Source organism: Cucumis melo, chromosome 2 (genome assembly GCF_025177605.1).
Source record: "Cucumis melo cultivar AY chromosome 2, USDA_Cmelo_AY_1.0, whole genome shotgun sequence".
NCBI classification, from domain to species: domain Eukaryota; kingdom Viridiplantae; phylum Streptophyta; class Magnoliopsida; order Cucurbitales; family Cucurbitaceae; genus Cucumis; species Cucumis melo.
The window spans coordinates 16,815,337-16,838,796 of record NC_066858.1 but is presented as its reverse complement, the minus strand read 5'-3'; the positions used below and the strand labels follow the sequence as shown (position 1 = coordinate 16,838,796).

At 32.3% G+C, this 23,460-nt stretch overlaps 1 protein-coding gene and 1 long non-coding RNA gene across 5 annotated transcripts; one reads left to right on the top strand and one right to left on the bottom strand.

The window, feature by feature from the left end:
• Positions 1–15,005: 15,005 nt before the first annotated feature.
• LOC103501519 (uncharacterized) lies at positions 15,006–22,291 on the bottom strand. 4 transcript variants are annotated; one of them, XR_007818316.1, is made up of 5 exons: positions 21,795–21,944; positions 16,390–17,039; positions 15,854–15,986; positions 15,506–15,634; positions 15,006–15,391 (listed from the first exon to the last, which is right to left on the bottom strand). It is a non-coding gene; the product is annotated as an uncharacterized LOC103501519 (long non-coding RNA). The 4 variants fall into 4 exon arrangements; XR_540331.3 differs by lacking the exons at positions 15,854–15,986; positions 16,390–17,039 and adding an exon at positions 22,111–22,291 and having other exon boundaries at positions 21,795–21,950; XR_007818324.1 differs by having other exon boundaries at positions 15,854–17,039.
• Positions 16,748–22,123, top strand: LOC103501520 (protein argonaute PNH1-like). Its single transcript, XM_008465114.3, has 22 exons — positions 16,748–17,065; positions 17,154–17,362; positions 17,444–17,590; positions 17,689–17,822; positions 17,935–18,044; positions 18,154–18,260; positions 18,350–18,488; positions 18,575–18,691; positions 18,818–18,925; positions 19,011–19,082; positions 19,160–19,282; positions 19,384–19,543; positions 19,914–20,035; positions 20,125–20,262; positions 20,351–20,493; positions 20,583–20,645; positions 20,728–20,791; positions 20,888–21,023; positions 21,138–21,211; positions 21,305–21,399; positions 21,489–21,520; positions 21,820–22,123. Exons 1-22 carry the CDS (start codon positions 16,748–16,750, stop codon positions 21,987–21,989), a joined length of 2,781 nt encoding a protein of 926 aa, XP_008463336.2. The 3' UTR covers positions 21,990–22,123.
• Positions 22,292–23,460: the final 1,169 nt, after the last annotated feature.

Below are 23,460 nucleotides of genomic sequence, written 5' to 3'. Positions count from 1 at the left end.
GTAGGATTTTGTTGGAGGTCTTGATCGACAGAAATTGCTTTCAGAGCAGTGGTTCGTCACGGCACAGCAATATTTCTGATCGACCTTACCTTGTAACAATCTGAAAGCAATTTCGGCTGATCGTGGTGCTAATCGTTATGTTGTTTGCTTCCCAAGGTTAACACAGCTTCCCTGGTACGAACGTGCACTCGTAAGTACAGGGAATAGAAACAAAGGGCTTATAAAAGCTCAGAACACAGGGCGAATGAGAGAAATAGAGGATTGAAGTGAATTGTGAAATGCGTGGAGGAGAGTCTTTAACGGGAAGAAGAGGACGAGAGCGAACTTCGCAAATGGCAGAGAGAACGTGTCCCTTAGCTGCCAAAGAATAAAAAATAAAATTATAGTCCTATCTTTCGCGCAAGCGCGATTGCCCGAGCCCGCCCGTTCGACCGAACGGCGGCGCACGTGTGGGACAGGGTTATGCTATCACCACTAACTTGGTTTGAAGTCCTCTTCAAAGATAGAAGTTTATATTTCCTCGTCCCACTTCAAAATTTATCCATGTGGGACAAAGTTTGATGGTTTTGCTATTTGGGCCAAACCCAATAAGTCATTTCCAATAACAAACGGCACAGTTAAGGTTGTCCATTGTTCGACAGTAAATTCTAGAGAAAGATTTGCGGCAAGTGGTGCACTATAGTTGACATCATTGCAACAATGTTAACAACACCCTCCCAAATAGCTGAAGACTTGTTAGACAAAAAAATAGATTATTTTTCCTTTGATTTGTTATAAATGAAGATTTAAATTTCTCCTACTACCAATTTGGGCACCATGTATATATCAAAACACGTACTACTTATAATATGACTTTGTTTTTCGAAAGTGGGAGCAAATAAGTCTTGCTTTTATTGTATGATAAAGATGCTGCCATGTTTTATTATTCGTACGTATGGCGAATCCAACTACCTCAGGTTTCTCATTGTTAATCCGAGTAATGAATCAAACCCGCTCATCTTGAATTATTTGCTAAAATGCTCTATTTAAAGATGGAAGAGGATCTTGAGACAAAAGATTAGACTGAGATGGCCATAATATTCAGAACATGAACCTAGAAAAAATTGATGAAGTCTATCATCAGAACGTTGTTTTCCATTTTTAATCTTAACAACCTTGGTACACTTCCACATTCGCAAGAAATCAAAGGCTCATGTTTACCTTCATCCCATAAGACATTTAATTTACTAAAATAAATCGCAACATGCATTGTTTTACTTTGTTCACAGCGATTAATTTCTCTCTTAAGTTCGTGATTACGAGGCAATTGAAAATCGTTCATGCAAGTCATTCCTATAAACGTTTGGCATCATCATAATTTAATAACATAGAGCTTATCTTAGGATCTATTGTATTTGTAAGCCAATAGACAAGTATATATTGAACTGTGACTAGTCAATCATCTTTCGTCCTGGATGGAACAACATATTCGATCTTATTAATAAAATCAAACTTTCATCGATAAAAGAAAGCAACTTGAATTATGACATGACTTGATAAATCAACGGGACAATCTTGCATCCCTAAATAAAATGGCGAGTTTTGTATCAATTTTCGCAATTGGAATAGTGTCAGTTTGTACTATTTTGTCACTTCCGACCATGGTAGATTTTAGTTTTTCTTTGATACCATGTTGTAAACATCCGAATAAAGGAAATCATAAATACTGCGGGATATTCCTGTAATTGAAGAATATACATGTATAAATAAATATTTCATAAGCTTTCGAAGAACAGTTGGGTGGTTGAAGGTTGCGCCGCCCCTCCCCACACCACGCCGACTCCACAGCGTCTTTAATAAACTCTTTTTTTCTCACTTACTTTAAATCCAAATCCAAAAGAAAACCTCGAAACACAAACCCTAAACCCACGAAAATAACGAAACTAACCCACAAATCAACAATTCAGCTTCGGCACCGCCGCCGCCACCACAACCGAGACTGCAGATAGCAATATGATATTACCAAGAATCTGCTTTAATAAAAATAAAATAAAATAAAAAAACCACAGCACACATCATTCAACTTTGATTTCAGTTCCCTTTGCAGAAATTGCCTTTTTCCCTTTTTCATAGTGTTAAAAAAAAAATAACAAAAAGAGAGAAATTTTAGATTAGTTTAATAAAAAGGGTGGGGTGGTAGCAGTTACCCCCACGCTAGCTTCTTTTCTCACTCTTTTTGCAGCTAAAATAAAAGCCAATTTCCAACCTCTTTCTTCTTTCCTTTATACTTTAATACCAAAACGAATATATAATTAAACAAACAATTTTCCTTTTTCTTTCTTTCTTAAAGACAGTGCCCATATGCCATTTCCTAATAGGCCCTTGCTTCTGCTTCTGCTTCCTCAACAGAAAAAGAAAAAGAAATAATTCCAAAATCCATTTTAAAACTTTTAATTTGTGAGTATTACTACTTTTTCCTTTTTATTAATTCTGAGGTAAAGACGGTGCCGTTTCCAAACAATAAACAAAACTACAAAACTCGATTACCCCACCTTCTCATTCTATTCCTCCCACTCCAACCTTCTTTTCTTAAGTTCATTTCAAATATAGAAACAAAAATTAAAATTATTTATAAAATATTGTCTAGGGAAACTTACATTAATAAAATACAAATACCAAACTATTTACTGTTCGTATAACAAAACACATAACAAAAAATATAACTTTAAATATTTCAAGTTTGTTCTTCTATCGTTTTCTCTTCCTCGTGATGAAATCGTCTTCTTCCTCTTGTGATTTCTTTCATCTTCTTCCTCCTGTCATTTCTTTCATCCGACTTCTTTCATCGTCTTTCTTCTTTTCCACTTTTTTTTTTTTTGTGATTTATTTCCATAATCTTTCTTATTTTTCAATTTTTTTTACGTCGCTAAATCTTTCAATCGTCTTTCTTCCTTTTCTCTTTTTTTCGCTGCGATTTCTTTCTATCGTCTTTCTTCTTTTTTTATTTTTCGATTTCTTTCAATCGTCTTTTCTTTTTTTTTATTCTTTTTTACATCGTTTAATATTTGCATCCTCTTTCTTCTTTTCCGATTCTTTTTTACATCGTTTAATCGTCTTTCTTCTTTTCTTTTTTTTTTTCCGCTGTGATTTCTTTCCATCTGTTTCTTCATTTTCTCTTTTTTTTTATGTCGTTTAAATTTGGATAACTGAATCTTAACGATCGTGTACGAAAATCATTTAGATTGGAGTAGCCAAATCTAAACGATCATGTAACAAAAGAATTTAAAAAAATCATTTAGCCAAATCGAAACAATCATGTGAACAAATTTAAACGATTGTGTAGACAAATCTAAACGGTCGTATAAAAAAATAAACGATCATGTAGCAAAAGAATTTTAAAAAATCGTTTAGCAAAATATATGTAGACAAATCTAAACGATCGTATAAAAAAAATAAAGATCGTGTAGCAAAAGAATTTAAAATAATCATTTAGCCAAATCTAAACGATCATGTACCAAAAGAATTTAAAAAAATCATTTAGCCAAATCGAAACGATCGTGTGAACAAATTTAAACGATTGTGTAGACAAATCTAAACGGTCGTATAAAAAAATAAACGATCATGTAGCAAAAGAATTTTAAAAAATCGTTTAGCAAAATATATGTAGACAAATCTAAACGATCGTATAAAAAAAATAAAGATCGTGTAGCAAAAGAATTTAAAATAATCATTTAGCCAAATCTAAACGATCGTGTACCAAATTTTGAAAAAAAAAATCGGGTCCCCAAATCTAAACGATCAAACCTAAACGATCGTGTAACCAAATTTAAACGTAACTAAGTTAAACGATCGTGTAACAAAATTAAACGGTAGAGTTGAAAAAATAAATTGTAGCCATATCTAAATGATCGTGTACCAAAGAATAGCCAAACCCAAATCTAAACGATCGTGTAACCAAATTTAAACGTCACCAAATTAAACGATCGTGTAAAAAAATTAAAAGATATAATTGAAAAATAAATTGTAGCCATATTTAAACGATCGCAAATATATTACGCGTGCATTATTGACGGTATAGTTGACGCGGCATTTTTGGTATGTTACACGGTGGGCCTCTGGGCTTTTTCCATTTTCGAAATTATTCTATACAGTGTAAATACTTTGCCGCTTTTTTAAATTTAAAAAAATAATTCCTAATATCTATCTAATTCTTGCCTTAAATTTTTTTTTATTATATTTTCTTAGATAGTGTTAATTTTTTTCTATTCATAATTTTTTTTCTCCTTTAATATTTGGATGTAGGACATATTTTTCATCTTAATAAATTATTTTATCATAATTTATCGTGTGAATTATTCTTTTTTAAAATATTTTAATTTATCGCAGAGTGTATAATGAACATAAAATTATGAATATATTTTGGGATGTAAAAAAATATGACCATTTTTTATCAATCTTCCTCATTTATACACACTATAATTTGTTTTTTTAGAGGTCACTAAAATGATGTTGATAGTTTTACGTTATTCAAGGTTTGAAAATGGTAGTAAAAGTTCTTTAAAATTTAAGGGGTTTTAACTCAAATAGCCTATTTAGGGCTATGATTTTACACAATGGGCGTAAATTCCTTATATATTATACTGAAGTACTAAATGAGCTAATTTTTTACATAAAAGTCTGGCCCAAATTACTACATTTCTCATATTTAATTATTAACGAAATAAAAAAAATTAAAAAAGGTAACTGGTACGTTAATGTCATATGTTGAGGCATTTTTAACCACAAAAGGAAACTCCACAATGGGCATTACACATTCTCTTCCTCGGCGTTCTTCTGCAACAAATCGTTAGGGTTTCATCATCCCTTCCGCAACGTTCATTCGGTGAGTGTTCTGTCGCAATCTTCCATTCCGGTGACTAATTTTTTCCGTCTTTTTTTGTAAACTAAATGGGATATATATGGAAATTTATTTCATGCGCAGTGATAGAGCTTGAAAACTTGTTCAGCAGAAATTAAATATTCGGCCATTTCCCTTGCAACATCCTCTTCAGAATAATTTTACAGTTCAAGTAAGTTATTTTGTTTCAATTATTAAGTTGGTACAAAGGGGGTATATATGGAACTTTTTTCGTGCGCAAAAATACACAGTCAATCGGTGATTAGAAGATTCAAATACTGATCAATTACTGTGAATGTAATGTCAAAAAATGTAAAAAATATGTGTAGAACATATATTTTGTAATGCATGTTGTAGGTATTTCCTGATTATACAAGTCTGGTATATATTTAAGTAATGGATACTCTGTAGAATAAGTTTGGAAAAAAATGGTTAGAAGAAGCGAAAGATGCCTTGGATCAAGGCTGAAGAAGATTAAATCTAGCAAGGATAATCCTATTTTGATAGAAGATAATGTAGAGGTATATTTGATATTTACTGAATTACAATTAAATATTGTATATATAGTTAAACAAATATTTAAAATGTGTATATATCGTAGGAGAACATAAGAAATGAAAAACCACTAGTTACCAACCAATACAAACAAATTATCTTCAGGACGATGAAGAAGAATTATAAGGGTCGACAGACACACAGATAGTGGTGTACGATGATAAAAAAAAATATGAGAACGGATATAGTTTTTGAAACTCTAGAAGCCAAAATGCCCAAAAAGAAGGAAGGAAAACAAGTAAGTTCATGTTATATGTACTGTTGTATATATATTGCATATATTACATATGATGTATATATGTACTTATGTATATATATTGGTGATGATTACCTTAATTATATTTGTTTATAGAATAATGAAGGACAAACATCGCATGATGTACCTGAAAACTTCTCATCGGAGTCTGATGAGGTATATTGGTGAATTTTACATATTATAAAATTGTATATTACATTCAGGTTTATTATAAATTGAAACTAACGTTAATTATATTTGATTATGAGCAGGACAATGTACCAATAGCGAGAAGAAAATTGTTTGAAACTGTGTTCAAGGGGAAAGGAAAGGAAACTGCTGCTGAAAATGTACGTATATTTCAAATATAGGTATGTAGATAACTACCGTTATAATAATAAAAGTTTGTTATTGTTTATATGAAATGTAGGTATCTAAAAAGAGGAAGTTTGAGAAAGATGTTAGAGCAAGTGAACAGAAGAAGATGAAGAAAAGTGATAAGAAAGAAGCGGTAGAAAAACAAAAGAAAAAACAAATGAGAAGACAAGATCAACAAAATAAAAAACAAAGGTATATAACATTTATGCATAAAATATTGCTGTTTATTATATTGTATTTAGTTATCACTAACAAATTATGTTACTAATATTGATACAGAAAAGGAGTGAGAATAAAAAAAGAAAGAAAAAGAACAGAGCAGAAGGAAGATTATGAGGTATTCATAGCTATGATGAAATATACTTTAGGTACTGTTTTATACTAATATATATAAAGTATACATATAACAATATTGTCCTTTATATGTTGTGTGCATGAAAATGTAATGAGGGAGGAAACTAATGTAACATTTGAGAGAGGTGAAAGCTCACGGCAAGGTAAGGCATCCAATGAGAAAATTCTTGATTACTTCCTCAAATTTCAAGAACTCGTTGTGGCCAACAATGAATGTTTAAACAATAAATTGGACAAGCTGATTAAGGAGGTCGAAAGTCTCAAGGATATGTTGAAAGAAAAGGTAAATCAAACAGTGGAAAATAATGATAACATACCAAGAGATGACAATAATGATGAAGGTCAAGGGGATACATACAATGAGAATGTTGAACATGAAGTTCAGAGGGATGTTACTAATCAGCAGGTACATATTCTATTCATTCCTGTATTAGATATATATGGACATATATTTTTCCAAACTAACTATAATAATGAACAGGATGGAAACGATGAAAAAGAAAATGACGAAGAAGATGTAATTTATATTTGTAATTTATACTGTATATTGTACTAATTATGAATATTAACAGGGAGGACAAAATGAATTGTTTGATGATGACATATACAGCACTGCTCTACTGAATGAAGTAGAAAAAATTGAGAAAAAAGCAATAAAAATGAAGGTAAGTAATTAAGTAATTAATATTAATATATTTCAATATATATATAGTTTGAAATATTAAGAAATTAAGCATTATGTGGTTAATGTAGAAGAGAAAGTTGGGAAAAATACCTGCTCAAAGACCTGTACCTGTTATGACTGCTTCAATTAATGTATGTACATTTCTAGTATTAATAAATATACGACGTCATATTGAAAATGTACATAAATAATTAATGAATGGAATAACAGACTTATCAACAAGAAGTCAGGAAGAGCGTGAGGAGAGAGACTTTACCTTCACGGATATTGAGATCGCCATACACAACGAAATTTGGCTCTGCAGAGCCAAAAAATGAAAGAATAGAGTTCAATGCTCAAGGATTTGAAGCACCAAGCTTTAAATTGCTCTCCCAAGGTCTTTAGAAGAATGTGTTATTTGCTTCTGTTTTTGTTATCTTGAACAAAAGGAACAGATTTGTATTTTAGAATGAAGTAATTTGGATATTGTTATTTGCTTTCTAATTTACATAATAGAAATTTGTTATATACCTTCTTTTTTTATAGTTTTTGAAATTGTAAGCAAACTGATAATACATTTTTCGACTGAGATGGTATATATCAAATAAAATAGTGTATATCATGATATTTAACTTTTTAATTTAAAGTAAACAAAAATGTACAATATTTAATCTAATAGTGTTACGTTCTGAATTGCATAATTTGAACAATACAATTATGGTTAATCACAATAATTAAGATTATTGAAAGCAAATTTGTAAAGTTATTGAATTTGAAAGGAATATCATAATAAATTTTACGACTGAGATGATATATATGAAATCAAATATTGTATATCATGATATTATACTTATTAATTTAAAGATAAATGAAATGTAGAATATTTAATACAATATTGTTACGTTTTGAACTGCAAAATTCCAAGTATAAAACTATGTCAAATAATGTATACATTAAAATGAAAAGAATATCATATGGTTGAAAAAAAAGAAAATAATGAAGAGTATATTTCCAATATTACGAAGTATATAGAAACATATAATTAAGGAGAATTTAGGAAACATTTATAATTAAAAATTAAAATTTTAACAACATTATAATAAAAATGAATATAATACTCTAGTTCAATAAGGAAAACTTGCATATCTTGCAATTATGACCAACACGTCCATAATGGCCACATTTAACGCGTCTCTTGAACTCCATTCTTAAAGAAATTCTAATCTTCTTCGGTCGACCAATAACACGTTTTACATTAGGTGGAAGGATGAGAATGGACATAATATCATCAGGTATTTGCCATTGACAATGATCACCTAAAGAATTTATTACTCCTCTATATATTGAACTCAAAGTGCTATTCAAGTAAACCGTGGAGACATATAACTTAATTGATAAATTTTCATGGTGAAACCAGCACATGCATGCACATAAGGTATTTTCAATATATCCCACATCCTACAACTACAAACCTTCGGTAAGTAAATAACATATTGGGATGTTCCATCTATGACCTGATATTTCATGTTATTAACCGAATTAACCTACAACGAAAAAATATAAGAGTCATATATACTGTATATATGAGATATGAAGATGTACATTAAGCATAAGTAATAATTGTTAAAATGACCATACCTTTATTGATCGACTAAGTTCAATCTGTTCCCTTAATATACCTTCAATAGTTTTCGTAAAATCAGTCAATTGATAATTAACTTCATTTCTTCGTTCAAAAAACCATCTTTGCAACATCATTCGCAAAACCTCAAGCATTGAATAACATATTGGTAACTCACTAGCCTTCAACATAGCAGAATTCAAACTCTCTGATATATTAGTGGTCATGACATTATATCTCCTACGTGGTGAGTAGGCACGAGACCAATTAGCAAAACCAATGGATTCAAGCTCCTCACGTATACCAGGGACAGAAGATTCCAACAAATGCATTTCATGTTCGAAGTCTACAATATTAAATGTCTTCCCACATGAATGAAAGATGGTATCCACTATTCTCTTATACTTCAACTTGAGGTTCCTAAGTAAATGAACAAGGCAGATGCAATGTAAAACGTTAGGAAATACTACCTCTATAGCTTTGCGTATACTTTTATGCCTATCAGATACTATGACAACATCATTCCGCCCACCTATAATTCTCTTCAACTGGTTGCAAAACCAAGTCCATGAGGAATCGTTCTCAGAATCCACAACACAAAAAGCTAGTAGAAATCTACCATCGGCATCAACTTTGTATTCAATAACAGAACCTATAAACATAAAAAAATAAGAATATATAAAAAAAATGTATAGCAATATACTTACGTATATTGTTAATATGCCTAGATTGTTGAGTTCCAATATGTATGCAAATCTAGGTAACATCTTGTAGGAGTCCTCAGGAGATCCGCGAATATCATCCAACGCAGCCTCACGAGCACGTCATGCTTTTTGGTAAGATATACTTAAACCATGTTCAGCACGAATGAAATGAACTATATCTTTGGAAGTTGACAATTCAGAACTAGCTAAAGAAATTTTGTTCTTAATTAGGTCCTTGATAACAGTAAATGTGGCTTGTCTATGATCTGTTAATGGAACATTTACTGAACATGTATGTTCTGAATCAAACCTAGTAAGAACCCATATTGACCTATCCCCATGAATAGAACAAGAAGCACGCAAGAACCATTTGCAGTTTTTAATGGCAATGACTGTTACTTCCTTGTTCGATTTCACAGTAACGTACTAAAAATTATCTCTAAGAACAATGACTTGTACACACTTTTTGAACAAAGATTTAGTTGAAAACATGTTTTGGACTTTCAATGCAAAATTGGAATCTACCTTAGACAGATCTGTGTTTTCAAAAAATCTACCCCCATCATCATGAATTTGAGTTTGAAAAGAACTCGACGACGATGAACCCAAACAAATAGATAAAGGACCAACAGAATGAACAATAAGGGCAATATGACGCTCAACATTCGATGTAATTATATGGTAAACCCATTTAACATCATTATCATTCGTTATAGTCAAATCCTTCTTAACACATTCTATATGACCTAGGTAAAGATATATATCAATATTGTTCATATCAATAATGCTGCCTAACTTGGATTTAAGGCTACTGTACAAATCTTTATAGCACATATATTCATTAGCTGTAATCTCGGACACACTAAAACTAACGTAATTGTGTGATTCATTGAAAAACCCATCGAAGCATACTGCAATTTTGGCCATCCTGTAAAACATATGAAAGTATTACTATATGACAAAATATATGTATTAATAAAAATAATAAGGAGTATAAAACAAATTTAATATACTTCAAGAATGTCAATCCGGACGAATGTATGTACTTTGTTAATAGGAACGGGTAAAATATACATTTACGATAAAATATTGCAGAAACGTAAGATCTAAATATAAAATACAGTATATTGGGTATATATCACAAAATCTAACTACTGTAATATGTACATATATATCACAAAATGTAATCTAACTACTATAACGTTAATATTGTAAATCTAACTACTTAAAATTGTGTATATATCACAAAATCTTAACTAACCGGATATATGTGAAGGCAGATGGATTCGTAAAGAAAATACGGTGGAGAAAGATAACCGATTGTATACAAAATTGAAGAAGAAATATAACTAGCTGTGAATTATTCAATCTCGAGAGATGAATAATGTAAATAGAGAAGATTCATCGTGAGAAATATAAATAAAAAATATAATCACGAGGACGAAGGAGAAAAAATGGAAAAAATGGAGAAAATTAGATGAAGATATACTTATTTAATAATATTACCATATTAAAACATATATTATTACATTATAAAGATATTGGAATTATAATTAAGGAAATTAAATGAAGATAAAATGAGAAACGTTTTTTAATTATTCCATTATTGCATATTAATTGTCAATATAAATAAGGAAACTATAGGTATACAATTATTATAACAATAATGTAATTAAGAAAATTACTATTTATTAAAATGAAAAGTTATATATATTAATGGTTAATGATAAGGATAAAATGATCTTAAAAAAGTAATTTCCTATTTAAGTAAAAAAAATATATAAATTAAGATACGGAATTTCGTAGTTAAATCAGGCATTTCCTCTTGGTCTTTCAAAATTTAATGTGTATCTAATTATTATTAGAAAGTGCAAATTATAGAATTCAACAATTCTTACTAGACATATTGTAGTGCTTTGTTGAATAAATCAATGTCTTCAATAAAGTTAATGACCCATTTCCTTTTTTTTTTTTTTCTCAACCTATAGCTCTTTTTAATTGTGAACGTGAGTTTGATTTAAATAACATCTAAGACAAGAGGTGAATAAATAAATAATAATTTCTTTTAGTTAGAAGTTTTCATTTTTACATTTTTTTTTTTAACCGAAAAAATCTCTACTTTTAGATATATTCGAATTTAGTTAACAATAAAATAGAATGTAATTGAAAAAAAATATGAATAAATTATAGAAATTTGTATCATATTGAAAAATCTTTTAATAAAATTAAGCTCCTATCAAGTATATCGTAAATATGACAAAAATATTAAAAAATAAATTTACATTTTCCAACCAATTTGATTTTTTAAATTTATTCCAAAATTACCCCTCCATTAGAAGTAGGGTTTTACACCTCCACCCTTAACTCCCTCTAGTCTCTTCCGCCGTTTTTCCTTCTCGTCTCCAAGTCGTCCAACCAATTGACGGTTGTTGTGGTTGTCGGTTGATATTGCTCCTCTATAAGTCTCTCTCTCTCTCTCTCAATTTCAATCGATGGTACCTATGGTCGCCGATTGTCATTTCTCCTCGGCAATTTTCTCTATCTCCTTCTCTCTCTAAATCTCAGTTCCAGCCGCTGTTACCATCGTATGAGGATTTAATATAATGGATTTTGTATAGAAGTATATAAAGGGTGTTTGAGAAAAAATAAGAAAAAGGGTAACAAACACGAAGGATCTAGAAAAAGAGACTGAAGTTGAGGTTATGATCGCATTATTGGTTGGATTTAATTCCCAATTGATGACCTATTTGAGGAGGAGATTAAAGCTAGGGTGACAGAATTTGGGTGGAAAAGAGCAAAACAATTATATCCCTATTAGGATTCCCAATCATTGTTGTATGTCAAAGATATAGTTGTTGTTTGTTTTGATGCAACTACAACAGTGTATTCTTTTAATACTTTTTAGCATATTAAAGTATATTTGATTTCCATCTAATTATTCTATGATTTCTATCTCATTTCTATTTCATTGCATGATACTAGGTATGTTGTAATTTCTTTTCTATTATTATTCATTTTTTACATTATTTTCATTAGATATTATATATTAGATTCTCGGTTTATGGTTTATACTTTATGATTTTTTGTTTATTGTCATCTGATTTTCATTAGATATTTTGAACTACATTATAATTTATATTTGAATGTCATGCGAGATTGATACCTTATGTTTTGATTTTTATTAAAACCTATGAATATGTGAAAAAAATATAAACTTATTATATGACGATTAGAAGTCAATATGATTGACTAATTGACAAAAATAAAAAGCTTTGACGTATGGTATTCACATAAGAATCAAATGACTATAAAAAATTAATATCTATTATACTAAGATGCAGACGTGATGAATCTCCTTTTTGTATTATGGTTTGCAACCTTGAAGATTTGGTACTTAAAAAGGCTAATTTTTCCAGTTAAACCTTGAGAATTTTGATTCAACCTTTGATGTAGGCAAAAGAAATAAATTGAATTCACATGAAGTTAGGAAAATAAATAAATATACATACCATCAATATCAAATACCAATCAAATAACTATCTCAAAATAACAAATAAACATACAATAGCAATTAGATAACAACAAAATATCAAATAACAATTAGGCGTGTCAAAGAATAAAAAATAATTGGATGACAATTAGATGGCAATCAAAGAATATAAAAAATTACTAAAAAAATAATCAAATAACAATAAAAAAGTAATAATCAACCCGATCCGTAAATATTTTTTTGCTTTGTTACATTTACCTAAGTTTTCTTAATAATAATAATATTAATATTAATATTTCTTGTAGTTTTATTAAATGATTTTTTTACGTACATATTTAATTATTTCATTTTCTTCCTTCTTTTTGGATAATTTAGATAGAGGGAATCAAACACTTTATTTCAAAAGTTAAAAGCGCATTCTTTACACTGTTTTAAGTTCTGCACATTTTTGCAACTCAACTAATATTTCAATGAATAAACTAATGGAGATGATGCTAAAAAAACAACAGAAAAAAAAGGGAGAGAGAAAAGTAAAGTATAGTTAGATGGGGTTTAGAGTTAATTAAAGTGTAATAAGTAGCTGAAAGTTTGGAGGGTTTAGCAGAATATAATGATCTGGTTTTGTGCAAACTGAACTGATAAAAAAAACTGCCCTTTCGCTTCCATTTTCCATCATTCTTTTTCCCCTCTTTGCTTTTGCTTTTGCTTTTTCTTTTTGCACCATTTTCAATTTCAACTGTTGTTGGCCCCCAGGAAAAAAAAATTCAAATCAAATCAAAGGTTGACCATAAATAATACTGATCCCCCAACCAAAAGAAAAGAAAAACAAACTCTCTTTAGCCTTTTACTTTTCTAATTCCTCTCTGCCATCTCCAGCCAAAAATTAACTATCTTCTTTTTTTTGTTCTTCTGTGTGTGATTAATACAGAGCAGAGGAATTAAAGGAGGAGAAAATTTTGAGTTAAATAATGACTTCTTCACTCTCATTGCCCTAGTCCTGATCAAGGTTTGTTCTCTCTCCCTCTTTGGCTTTTAATTTGCTGCACATCACAATGTTGGATGAGTATTCTCTAACAGCTTAGCGGTTTGAATTTCGTTGGATATTAAATTTTGATTATTGATATTAAAATGGTATTTGAAAACGTGGGTTGATATCAAAACCGAAACTTTATGTGTATTTGGGGAAAGATTTGTATATAGTTTTAGAGAAATGTAAATTGAGCAACGAAATCATAGAGAAATATGAGTTTTTGTAAAGTGAAATAGGGATTGATTTTGTTACACTTTGCTATTTTGACTTTTATGTATCACACGTGATGGGTCGAGAGAGAGAGAGAAAAAAAGAGAGTTAGTGAAGTGAAGAGAATTTGTACACATTTTGGCCATACTTGTCTTTTCAAAATTCATCACTTTTTTTTTTCACTTTAGTTTATGCTTTTTGACATAGAGATGTCTCAATAACATTCTCTGTGTTGTCTCATCTGTACCCTCCACTACTTCTCCTCATCACTATTTTAAAAAATATTTGGTTACATTTTGACTATACCAATGTTTGTAGAGTATAGTTGGATTAAAAATTTATTAAGAATTTATCGCGTGATAAATTCTTCTTTCAATTATTTTTAATAGATACATGAAAAAACAATGATAGCACTCAAATATACTTTTTTTTAGTTCTTAGTAAGAATGTGTACTCAAATTTTCTAACTAATTATTTGTTGTTTTAAATTGGAAAAGATACTAAGAAAATGAGTTTCTAAGAAATACTTATTTTGAAGTAGAAAGAAGATTTGGTCTATTTATTTAAGAAAACCTTATTTGATGTATTTACTACTAATGTTTTCTAATTAGACGGAAAATATTAATTGATGCATCATTCAATGAGACCTAACAATATTATTCATGGTTTTCATGTCTATTTTGAATCTTAAATGTTATGATTTTACTTTCACGAAGATTTCTTCATATTTGTTATTACCTCTTGAATTTAAATTTGGATGACTTTACTGTTGGCATTCAAAGTCTTTTCATATTAACAAAGACACTACATTCATATCTTCAATAATATTTTATTAATGATAATAAACTTGAGATTGAGTGACATAAAAAATCTAAGTGAGGAAAAAAGTAAAAGAAAAAAATTGAATTGAAAGATAATATTTCCAAATCTATCGCAAGTTTAGCTTTAACGATAGTAGTAAACATGATCTTCCTAGATTCGGTTCTATTTTTACCGTGCCCATAAGAACAATACAATTTTAAAAAAACGATCAATGTTCCCAAAATCCAGAATTGTGGTACTTGAGCAGTGAGTTGTGGTTCTCACACAGTTTGGGTGTCGTATTGTGTTGGTCAATGAATCTTGGTGTGATCCGTAGCTTTCGAATAAATATGAAGTGGGAAAAGTAAAATACGAATACAGACAGATCGGATTTATCTCATTGTTTTTTTTCATGTTCTGTTTGACATTTCTTTGGTCAGATCAGAACCTGCATGCACAACCCCTGTCCTTCCCTACACATTCAAAATGTCAAACAAACAAACACCCAAAGGCTTAGTACCAAATCCACTATTCTCTTATGCATTACATTAATGAGAAAATTTGTTCATGAATTAAGGTTAAATCACCATTGATAATGACAAAGGAGCTTGGTCTGATATCTTCTGAATGTTCTACTTTCTTCTTCATGTTTGTCTTATGATGATGCTATGAGAGTATTAAAACTTGACGCTTCTTCCAGCTGCTGCTACAGTTTCCTGGAGAAATAGTGGGGAGAAAACAAGTTACAACAAAGTATTAACTGAGTGAGGGTGGCAAAAATTTGACATGTGTGGTGTGGCTGCTAGAACAGGGGGCCATTTAATGGTGTCTGGTTTATAAAGAACAGTGAAACAATGAGATAAGACTGAAATTCTGCTGTGGGGAATTAATTAAGGGGGGCTGTTAATTTGATGCATCTGATTTTTCCCCCTTACTTTGTTATGTGTTGTCTAAATACTTGTCTGCTTTTGGCACTGTGGGTGAGCTTTGGGATGAGTTAAAGCTCCTTTTTGTTCGCTGAAAAGAGTTTGTATTCTTTGCCCATCTTACAACTTTGTCCTCTTCTTCCTGCAAAACCACTGGGAATAAATAGCAATTCTTCCTGCCTTTTCCATTAGGACCACTCATCTCATCAACCCATTTTTTGCCCCTCAAAACTATACCTCTACCATTCAATTTTTCATACCATTAGTGGGAGAAATTTTACTTATGTGAAAGATGTGAGCTTTGTGTAAGATGTGGTCAAATATTATGTTTGACCCACATGATCTAATTGACATCCGACAGCAGTCATGTCACTTTGGTACTAAAATATTTAGGCTAATAATAATACATTAAGAAAACCCCATTGCTTTTTTTTTTTTGAAGTACAGACAAATAATTTAAACAATATATGTATGTTGTTCTCCTAAATATAAGTTACTGTTTTCTCTGTAATTCTGAATGAAATGGTTCTGGTTAGCCAACTAACCAGGATATTATGATACAAAGGCTCCACTTTCGAAGAGGGGGAGATGATGAACTTTGTTTAGCTTATCTGATTCCAATTCTACTGTGTATATAAAGCTTTCGGGAATAAGGAGGACACTGTCGAGATATGATACCATTTCCTACTCTCTCTCTCTCTCTCTCTCTGTCACTCTGATAGTTCTTCCTTTATCTTGTGATTGCTAGCATGCTTGCTGCCTTTCTTTTAAACACCACACCTTGAGAACATGGCAGTTGTTTCTTACCACAGCACAAATCTTCTTTCAAGTTTTCTTTGTCAGCTTTCAACTCGTCAAGTGTTGTGTTGAGTGACTCTCCTTCTGGTGACAGAAAAAATAAAAATGCCCTACATGCAAATGGAGCCAGAAGAGAAATATGTGATACCATCTTCTCAAATGGCGTTGAAATCCCACTATGGCTCAAATGATGGTGAGAAGACTAGTTTATGGAAAAGGAAGGGAAGGAGGAGAGCAAAAGGATCTTCCATGGAAGGATTGAAGCAAAAGGAGCTCGATCCAAACCTGGAGCTTCCCTCTTCTTCTTGCAAAAGCTTAACATTTCCAAGAAGGCCAGACTTTGGCCAGCTGGGGACTAAATGCTTGGTTAAAGCCAACCACTTCCTAGCCATAATACCTGAATCAGACATAAGCCATTATAATGTAAGATGGAAACAACTTATAGTATCGATCAGAAAATTTATTAAAAGAAGCATATACGGAAGTTGAGTGTATTTCATTGAGCTTGCAGGTTAAGATAACCCCAGAAGTTACTTCTCGTAAAATGAAGAAGAATATACTGACCGAGTTGGTCAAACAATATAGAACTACAGAGCTGGGGATGCGACTGCCGGTTTATGATGGAGGAAGCAACCTGTACACAGCTGGATTGCTGCCTTTCATATCAAAAGAGTTCACTGTCATTTTGGGTAATGAAGAAGAGGGGACAGCTACTCCCAGGCAAATTCTCTTCTTTTTCTTTACATATTTTTGTTCCTTTTGTAGTAAAACTTCTAGTTTGATATGGGGTGATCATATCAGGGAACGAGAATTTAAAGTGCAGATTAAGTTTGTAACTTTGGCTAGCATGCACCAGTTACGAGAATTACTCGCTGGCAAACAAGTTAATAACCCTCAAGAAGCTTTGACCATTATTGACATCGTCTTGAGGGAGCTCCATGCTCAAAGGTTTGTATCTAACGGTTCTTTTTTGGCCCTTGTTGGATTCATGTTTCTGTTGCATTTATCTTTTCAATTCTGTGGTGAATTTCAATCTGGAATTATAGATATATATCAGTTGGGCGATCCTTTTACTCTCCTTGTATTAAGAAGCCTCAGCATGTTGGCGGTGGTTTGCAAGCATGGCGAGGCTTCTATCAAAGCATCCGGCCTACGCAAATGGGATTGTCTCTAAATATTGGTAAGCATCGAACTTCATTCCATTTAGAGTTTTCTACATTGGCTGCGTCTTTCAATCAAACTGACTTGGCTTCTCTTATGGTTTTCCTTTTGGAATTGCATCTCATATCAAGACATGTCATCCACTGCATTCATTGAAGCAATCCCGGTCATTGATTTTGTCGCTCAACTTTTAAACAAAGACGTGTACTCAAGAACATTGTCCGATGCTGATCGTATCAAGGTACCACGAGCTTTCTAGACTCTTTTAGCTTCTCGAGCATGAAATTTAGGTTATAATATCAGAGTTTGAAAGATCCTAGACTGAACAAGTATTGATATTTTTTTGCAAGGTCAAAAAAGTACTTAGAGGTGTAAAAGTTGAAGTTACACATAGAGGAAACGTACGAAGGAAATATCGGATTTCAGGGCTAACATCACAGCCTACAAGAGAGCTAATGTATATAAAATCTTGCCCCCGTCCTCATTCTCCATTTTAGATTGTCTTTATCTCTTTGAAGTTGTTTCAATTGAGTTATTTTCCTGCAGTTTCCCTCTTGACGAGCAGATGAACATGAAGTCTGTTGTCGAGTACTTCCAAGAGATGTATGGGTATACCATTCAGTATACACATTTGCCTTGCCTTCAAGTAGGAAACCAGAAGAAGGTGAATTATCTACCCATGGAGGTCAGTTCTGCAAACTATATCCCTCAATGCCTTCTGCGACATTTGAACCTTTTGTCTCCAGAAAATTTACATGACATTTTTCCCAGGCCTGTAAGATACTCAAAGGACAGAGATACACAAAAGGACTTAACGAAAAGCAAATCACTTCCTTGTTGAAGGTTTCATGTCAAAGACCCTCTGATCAGGAAATGGACATTTTACAGGTTCAGTGCATAACTCTTTTTCTCTCAATAAGCGAAATTACATTAATTGTGTAAATTGTCCAAAAGAAGAGGAAAAGGTAATCAATAATCAATGATTTTCTTTCAAAGTTATTTGCTGCTTTTCAGACAGTTCATGAGAATGCATATGAGGCAGATCCATACGCAAAAGAATTTCGAATCAGTATCGACAACAAGCTTACATCAGTTGAAGCACGAGTCCTTCCATCTCCATGGGTACTCAAGAAGTATATTTATCTATAACACATCATATTCAGCTTCAGGTTTTAACATGTTTCTCATGTTAATATTTTTCCTCTAGCTAAAATTTCATGATACTGGAAAGGAAAAGGAACATCAGCCTCAAGTTGGTCAGTGGAATATGATGAATAAGGTTGGTCACTTCATAATGTTTGGTTCGTTTTTCTGTTATATGATAGAAAGATATTTTACTTTCTTGTTCCATTTCAGAAAGTAATAGATGGAAGTGTTATCAGATACTGGGCTTGTATAAATTTCTCACGTAACGTTCAAGATAGCATAGCTCGTGGTTTCTGTCAACAGCTGGTCCAAATGTGCCAGATCTCTGGCATGGTAAACAATTCCCTGTACCTTGACTATGGTTCAATGAATAGAGGATTGCCAGCCTTCTAATTATCCTGCTTTAAGTCTAATTTTGTTGATCTTTCTATCAGGAATTTAACCCAGATCCTGCAATTCCTATATACTCAGCAAGACCAGATCAAGTGAAGAAGGCCTTAAAATTTGTATATGGTGCGGTTTATAACAAAAATGAAGGGAAAGAGTTAGATTTGCTGATAGCTATTCTTCCGGACAACAACGGCTCATTATATGGTACCAGTTTTCAATTGTGATAAATTGATTTGGAATTGTTACAAAGAATTATAACGGTCACTCTGGTGTATGCCTACCTGCTTGGCACCAATAACTATGAAACGATAGATCATCTAATCCAGGGCCAAAATCTATTAGTGACTTCAAGTCAACATTTCTCATGTATTAAGAAGAGTATTGCTGTTGAAAATAAACTTGTAGGATCTTCAATGTCAGTGCCGGTAAAAAGCTTAGGTCTGGAACATCTGAAGCATCCAACATTACATGAGAACTTCAATTTCAAAGAGTTGAAGTTGAAAAAATTTCCTACATTTCAAATAATGTTACATAACCTTCCATCTTATCTAAGAGCAGTAAACTTCGTATTCAGGTGATCTTAAAAGGATCTGTGAAACAGAATTGGGATTGATATCCCAGTGTTGTCTAACAAAACATGTCTTCAAGAAGAGCAGACAGTACTTGGCGAACGTGTCTCTTAAGATCAACGTCAAGGTCTTTACTCACTAGTTTATAACACAATTCCACCATATAAAATAACCAATTTGACCTAATATTGGGTTTGTCTTTTGTGCTCTATAAAGATGGGTGGAAGAAACACTGTTCTTTTAGATGCTTTACGGGCAAGAATTCCACTAGTCAGTGACATACCAACCATTATTTTTGGAGCTGACGTCACACATCCAGAATCTGGAGAGGATTCTCTTCCATCAATAGCAGCTGTAAGCTTTTCCAAAAATATTCATTAATCATTACTTGAATTCCTAAATATGTTTGCAAGATTCAGGTACACTGATATGTGTCATGCAGGTTGTGGCTTCCCAAGATTGGCCAGAAGTTACAAAATATGCTGGATTGGTATGTGCTCAGCCACACCGGGAGGAAATGATTCAAGATTTATTCAAAACATGGAAAGATCCTCATCGGGGAATAGTTGCCGGGGGTATGATAAGGTGCACAATCGAGAGTTGCTACTGATTGGACATGAAATAGCTTAATCAAAGCTGCTTGTTGGGGGCTAATGAAATTCATGTTTTTGCAGGGAGCTCTTGCTTTCATTTAAGAAGGCCACTGGACAAAAACCATTAAGGATAATATTCTACAGGTAATGCAGGGTTAAAAAACCCTAAGACACTTCACTTGAATACTTTATTTTATTTATCAACTGTAACGTTAGATGCTTATAGGGATGGGGTCAGTGAGGGTCAGTTCTACCAGGTTCTACTGCATGAACTCGATGCCATACGCAAGGTTAGTTGTTATAAAGCTTATAATCAGTTGTTGTGCTTGCTTGTGTTTTAAGAAACCAGGGTGCACGTCTTAATTTGAACTTTGGCAAATGTTTAGGCCTGTGCTTCACTAGAACCCAGTTACCAACCTCCAGTAACTTTTATCATAGTCCAAAAGCGACACCACACCAGACTCTTTGCGTCCAATCACAATGATAGGAGTAGCACTGACAAGAGTGGTAATATTTTACCAGGTAATAACATTCGCAAGCAAGATAAAACAAAACTCCATGTGACCTTACACAAGAGAAAGAGACTTCTCCGAACTTTTTCAATTCAAAACTTTCAGCATTTGTCTTAATCTATAGGTACTGTCGTGGATTCAAAGATATGTCATCCAACTGAGTTCGACTTTTATCTATGCAGTCACGCAGGAATCCAGGTATGGCGTAAGATAACAATCGTAATAGACAAAACATGACACTGAAATTGAAAATAAAAGAATATCATTTCATTGATTTTTTCGAATACTCAGGGAACAAGTCGTCCTGCACATTATCACGTTCTTTGGGATGAGAACAATTTCAGTGCAGATGAAATTCAATCTCTGACTAATAACCTCTGTTACACGTAAGAATCATACAATCATTTCTACATATTTTCCCAATGTAGCAGCTCATTTTCCTTCTACATTGCTTAAAACCATAACTTTCTTACAGGTATGCTCGGTGCACAAGATCGGTCTCAGTAGGTAATCCCTCGACAGCAATAATACCTAATTGTTTCCAGTCTCAAGCCACAAATATCACACCGAATGATAGATTTTGGTATCATTAAAGCTAGAATGCTAAATAAAGCACAAAAACAACATTAAACCGCAATTTACTTCAAACCCATCGTACTTTTTCTATTTATAATCAGAACCTTAGTCCTGAAAACAACAATTACTATTCACTTCCCACTTGGTTACTTAACTTGAATTCAAAGACAAAAAATGAAAGGGCGTTGCAAAATCAAGTACTTACATTGACATTTATGGGTATGATGCAGTGCCTCCAGCATACTACGCTCATTTAGCAGCATATAGAGCTCGATTCTACGTAGAACCCGACGCACAGGAGAATGCCAAAAGATGCTGCACTCGGACCACAAATGGGTCCTGTGTCCGGCCTCTGCCTGCGCTGAAAGAGAGAGTGAAAAATGTAATGTTCTACTGCTGACACAAATAAAACAAGGAAAGAGAGAAATCGGAAAGCGATTTGTTCCAAAATTTTATATATAATCTCCATATATCTATATTAAGAAAGGAAAGAGCAATGAAAATTTTGACCAAGTATATACCGAAAATTTTAAATTTGCCACTCTTCGGGGTTTTGTACTGATTGATCCACAAACTTTTGCTTCTGTTCATGGGGATTGATAGAGACCTCTTAACACGCATAATTTTGAAGGTAAATGGTCATAAATAGCATCCTGAAATTAGCACCAACAAAATCGTTTAAACATTTTTTTCTATCGTCCATCTCCGATATTTTCCTAAGATATTAAAATGATCGATTGTTTTGATTCTTATGGGTGTTTGTATTCTACTATTCTCAAATCTTAACTAATTTTGTTTATGTTTTTTTTTTTAAATATCCGTATAAGATTAAATAAGATTATAGAAGAAAAATTAGTTATTTTCAAATTTGAAAAACTGACATAAATCTATGTTTTCAAATTTTATAGACAAAAAGAGTTATTTAAGATTTGGGAAGATTTGAAAATTGTTAACTTTACTAAATTTTGGTCTAATATCTGTCAAGATGCACAAAAAATTTCAAATCAATCGATAATGAGTAAAATTATAATATTTTAAAAAAATTTGGATAGAAAAGGTGTTCAAACGATTTTTTAAAAAGGGTGCTAGTTTTACGGAACAAAACCTATTAATAAAAACTACTTAGAAAAGGTGTTTGAAGGGTTTGAAGTTTGACTTGAATTACAAAAAATGGACAAATTTTGAAATGGTAGTAGATTTTTAGAATTGATTCTTGAAAAGTTAACTTTTGGACAAATGAGATATGAAAAGTAAAAAATGTCCTCACATGAAAAATATTTTTATTCTGAAGGATAAGCTTAGAAGATGTATCTGAGAACGTCGCTGCTCTTTGATGTGGGATAGGGCAGATAAGGTGAATAAGGAGAGAATAGATCCCTAGGGGTGGGCCTACTAAAAAGAAGAATTGCAGGAAAAATCTCTACTCGTAGACTGGCTTGTCGTTAAGCTAGTGGGGGATAGACCCATCAAGACCAAAGAGTTCTTCCTGTATGGGGAGCCTAGCTCCCACTCTTTTGATTAGTATTCTTTCCAAAGTCTTGCGAGTTAAGAGTCAAATAAAGCTCCAGATGAGTTGAGAGAGTTTCTACGATCATTTCAGGGTTTAGAAAGGCCGATGAGTCGCCATTTCATCCACGAAAGCCTATTTGAAATTCTTATTAAGGTTATTGGATGGACCAGAATACAAACTTGATGAGAAATATGAAAGAACCTTTGTTCAAAGGGTGAATCTTCCCATTATTTGAGTAGAACTGCCCCAGCTTTTTTTCACATTCTCCCACTATGTGGGAAATCGTGCCCCCTTATAATTGCATTCTTCCTTTCTTTCAAACTACCGCTCCGTGGGTGAATAAGGCTCCATAAGGGGTTGA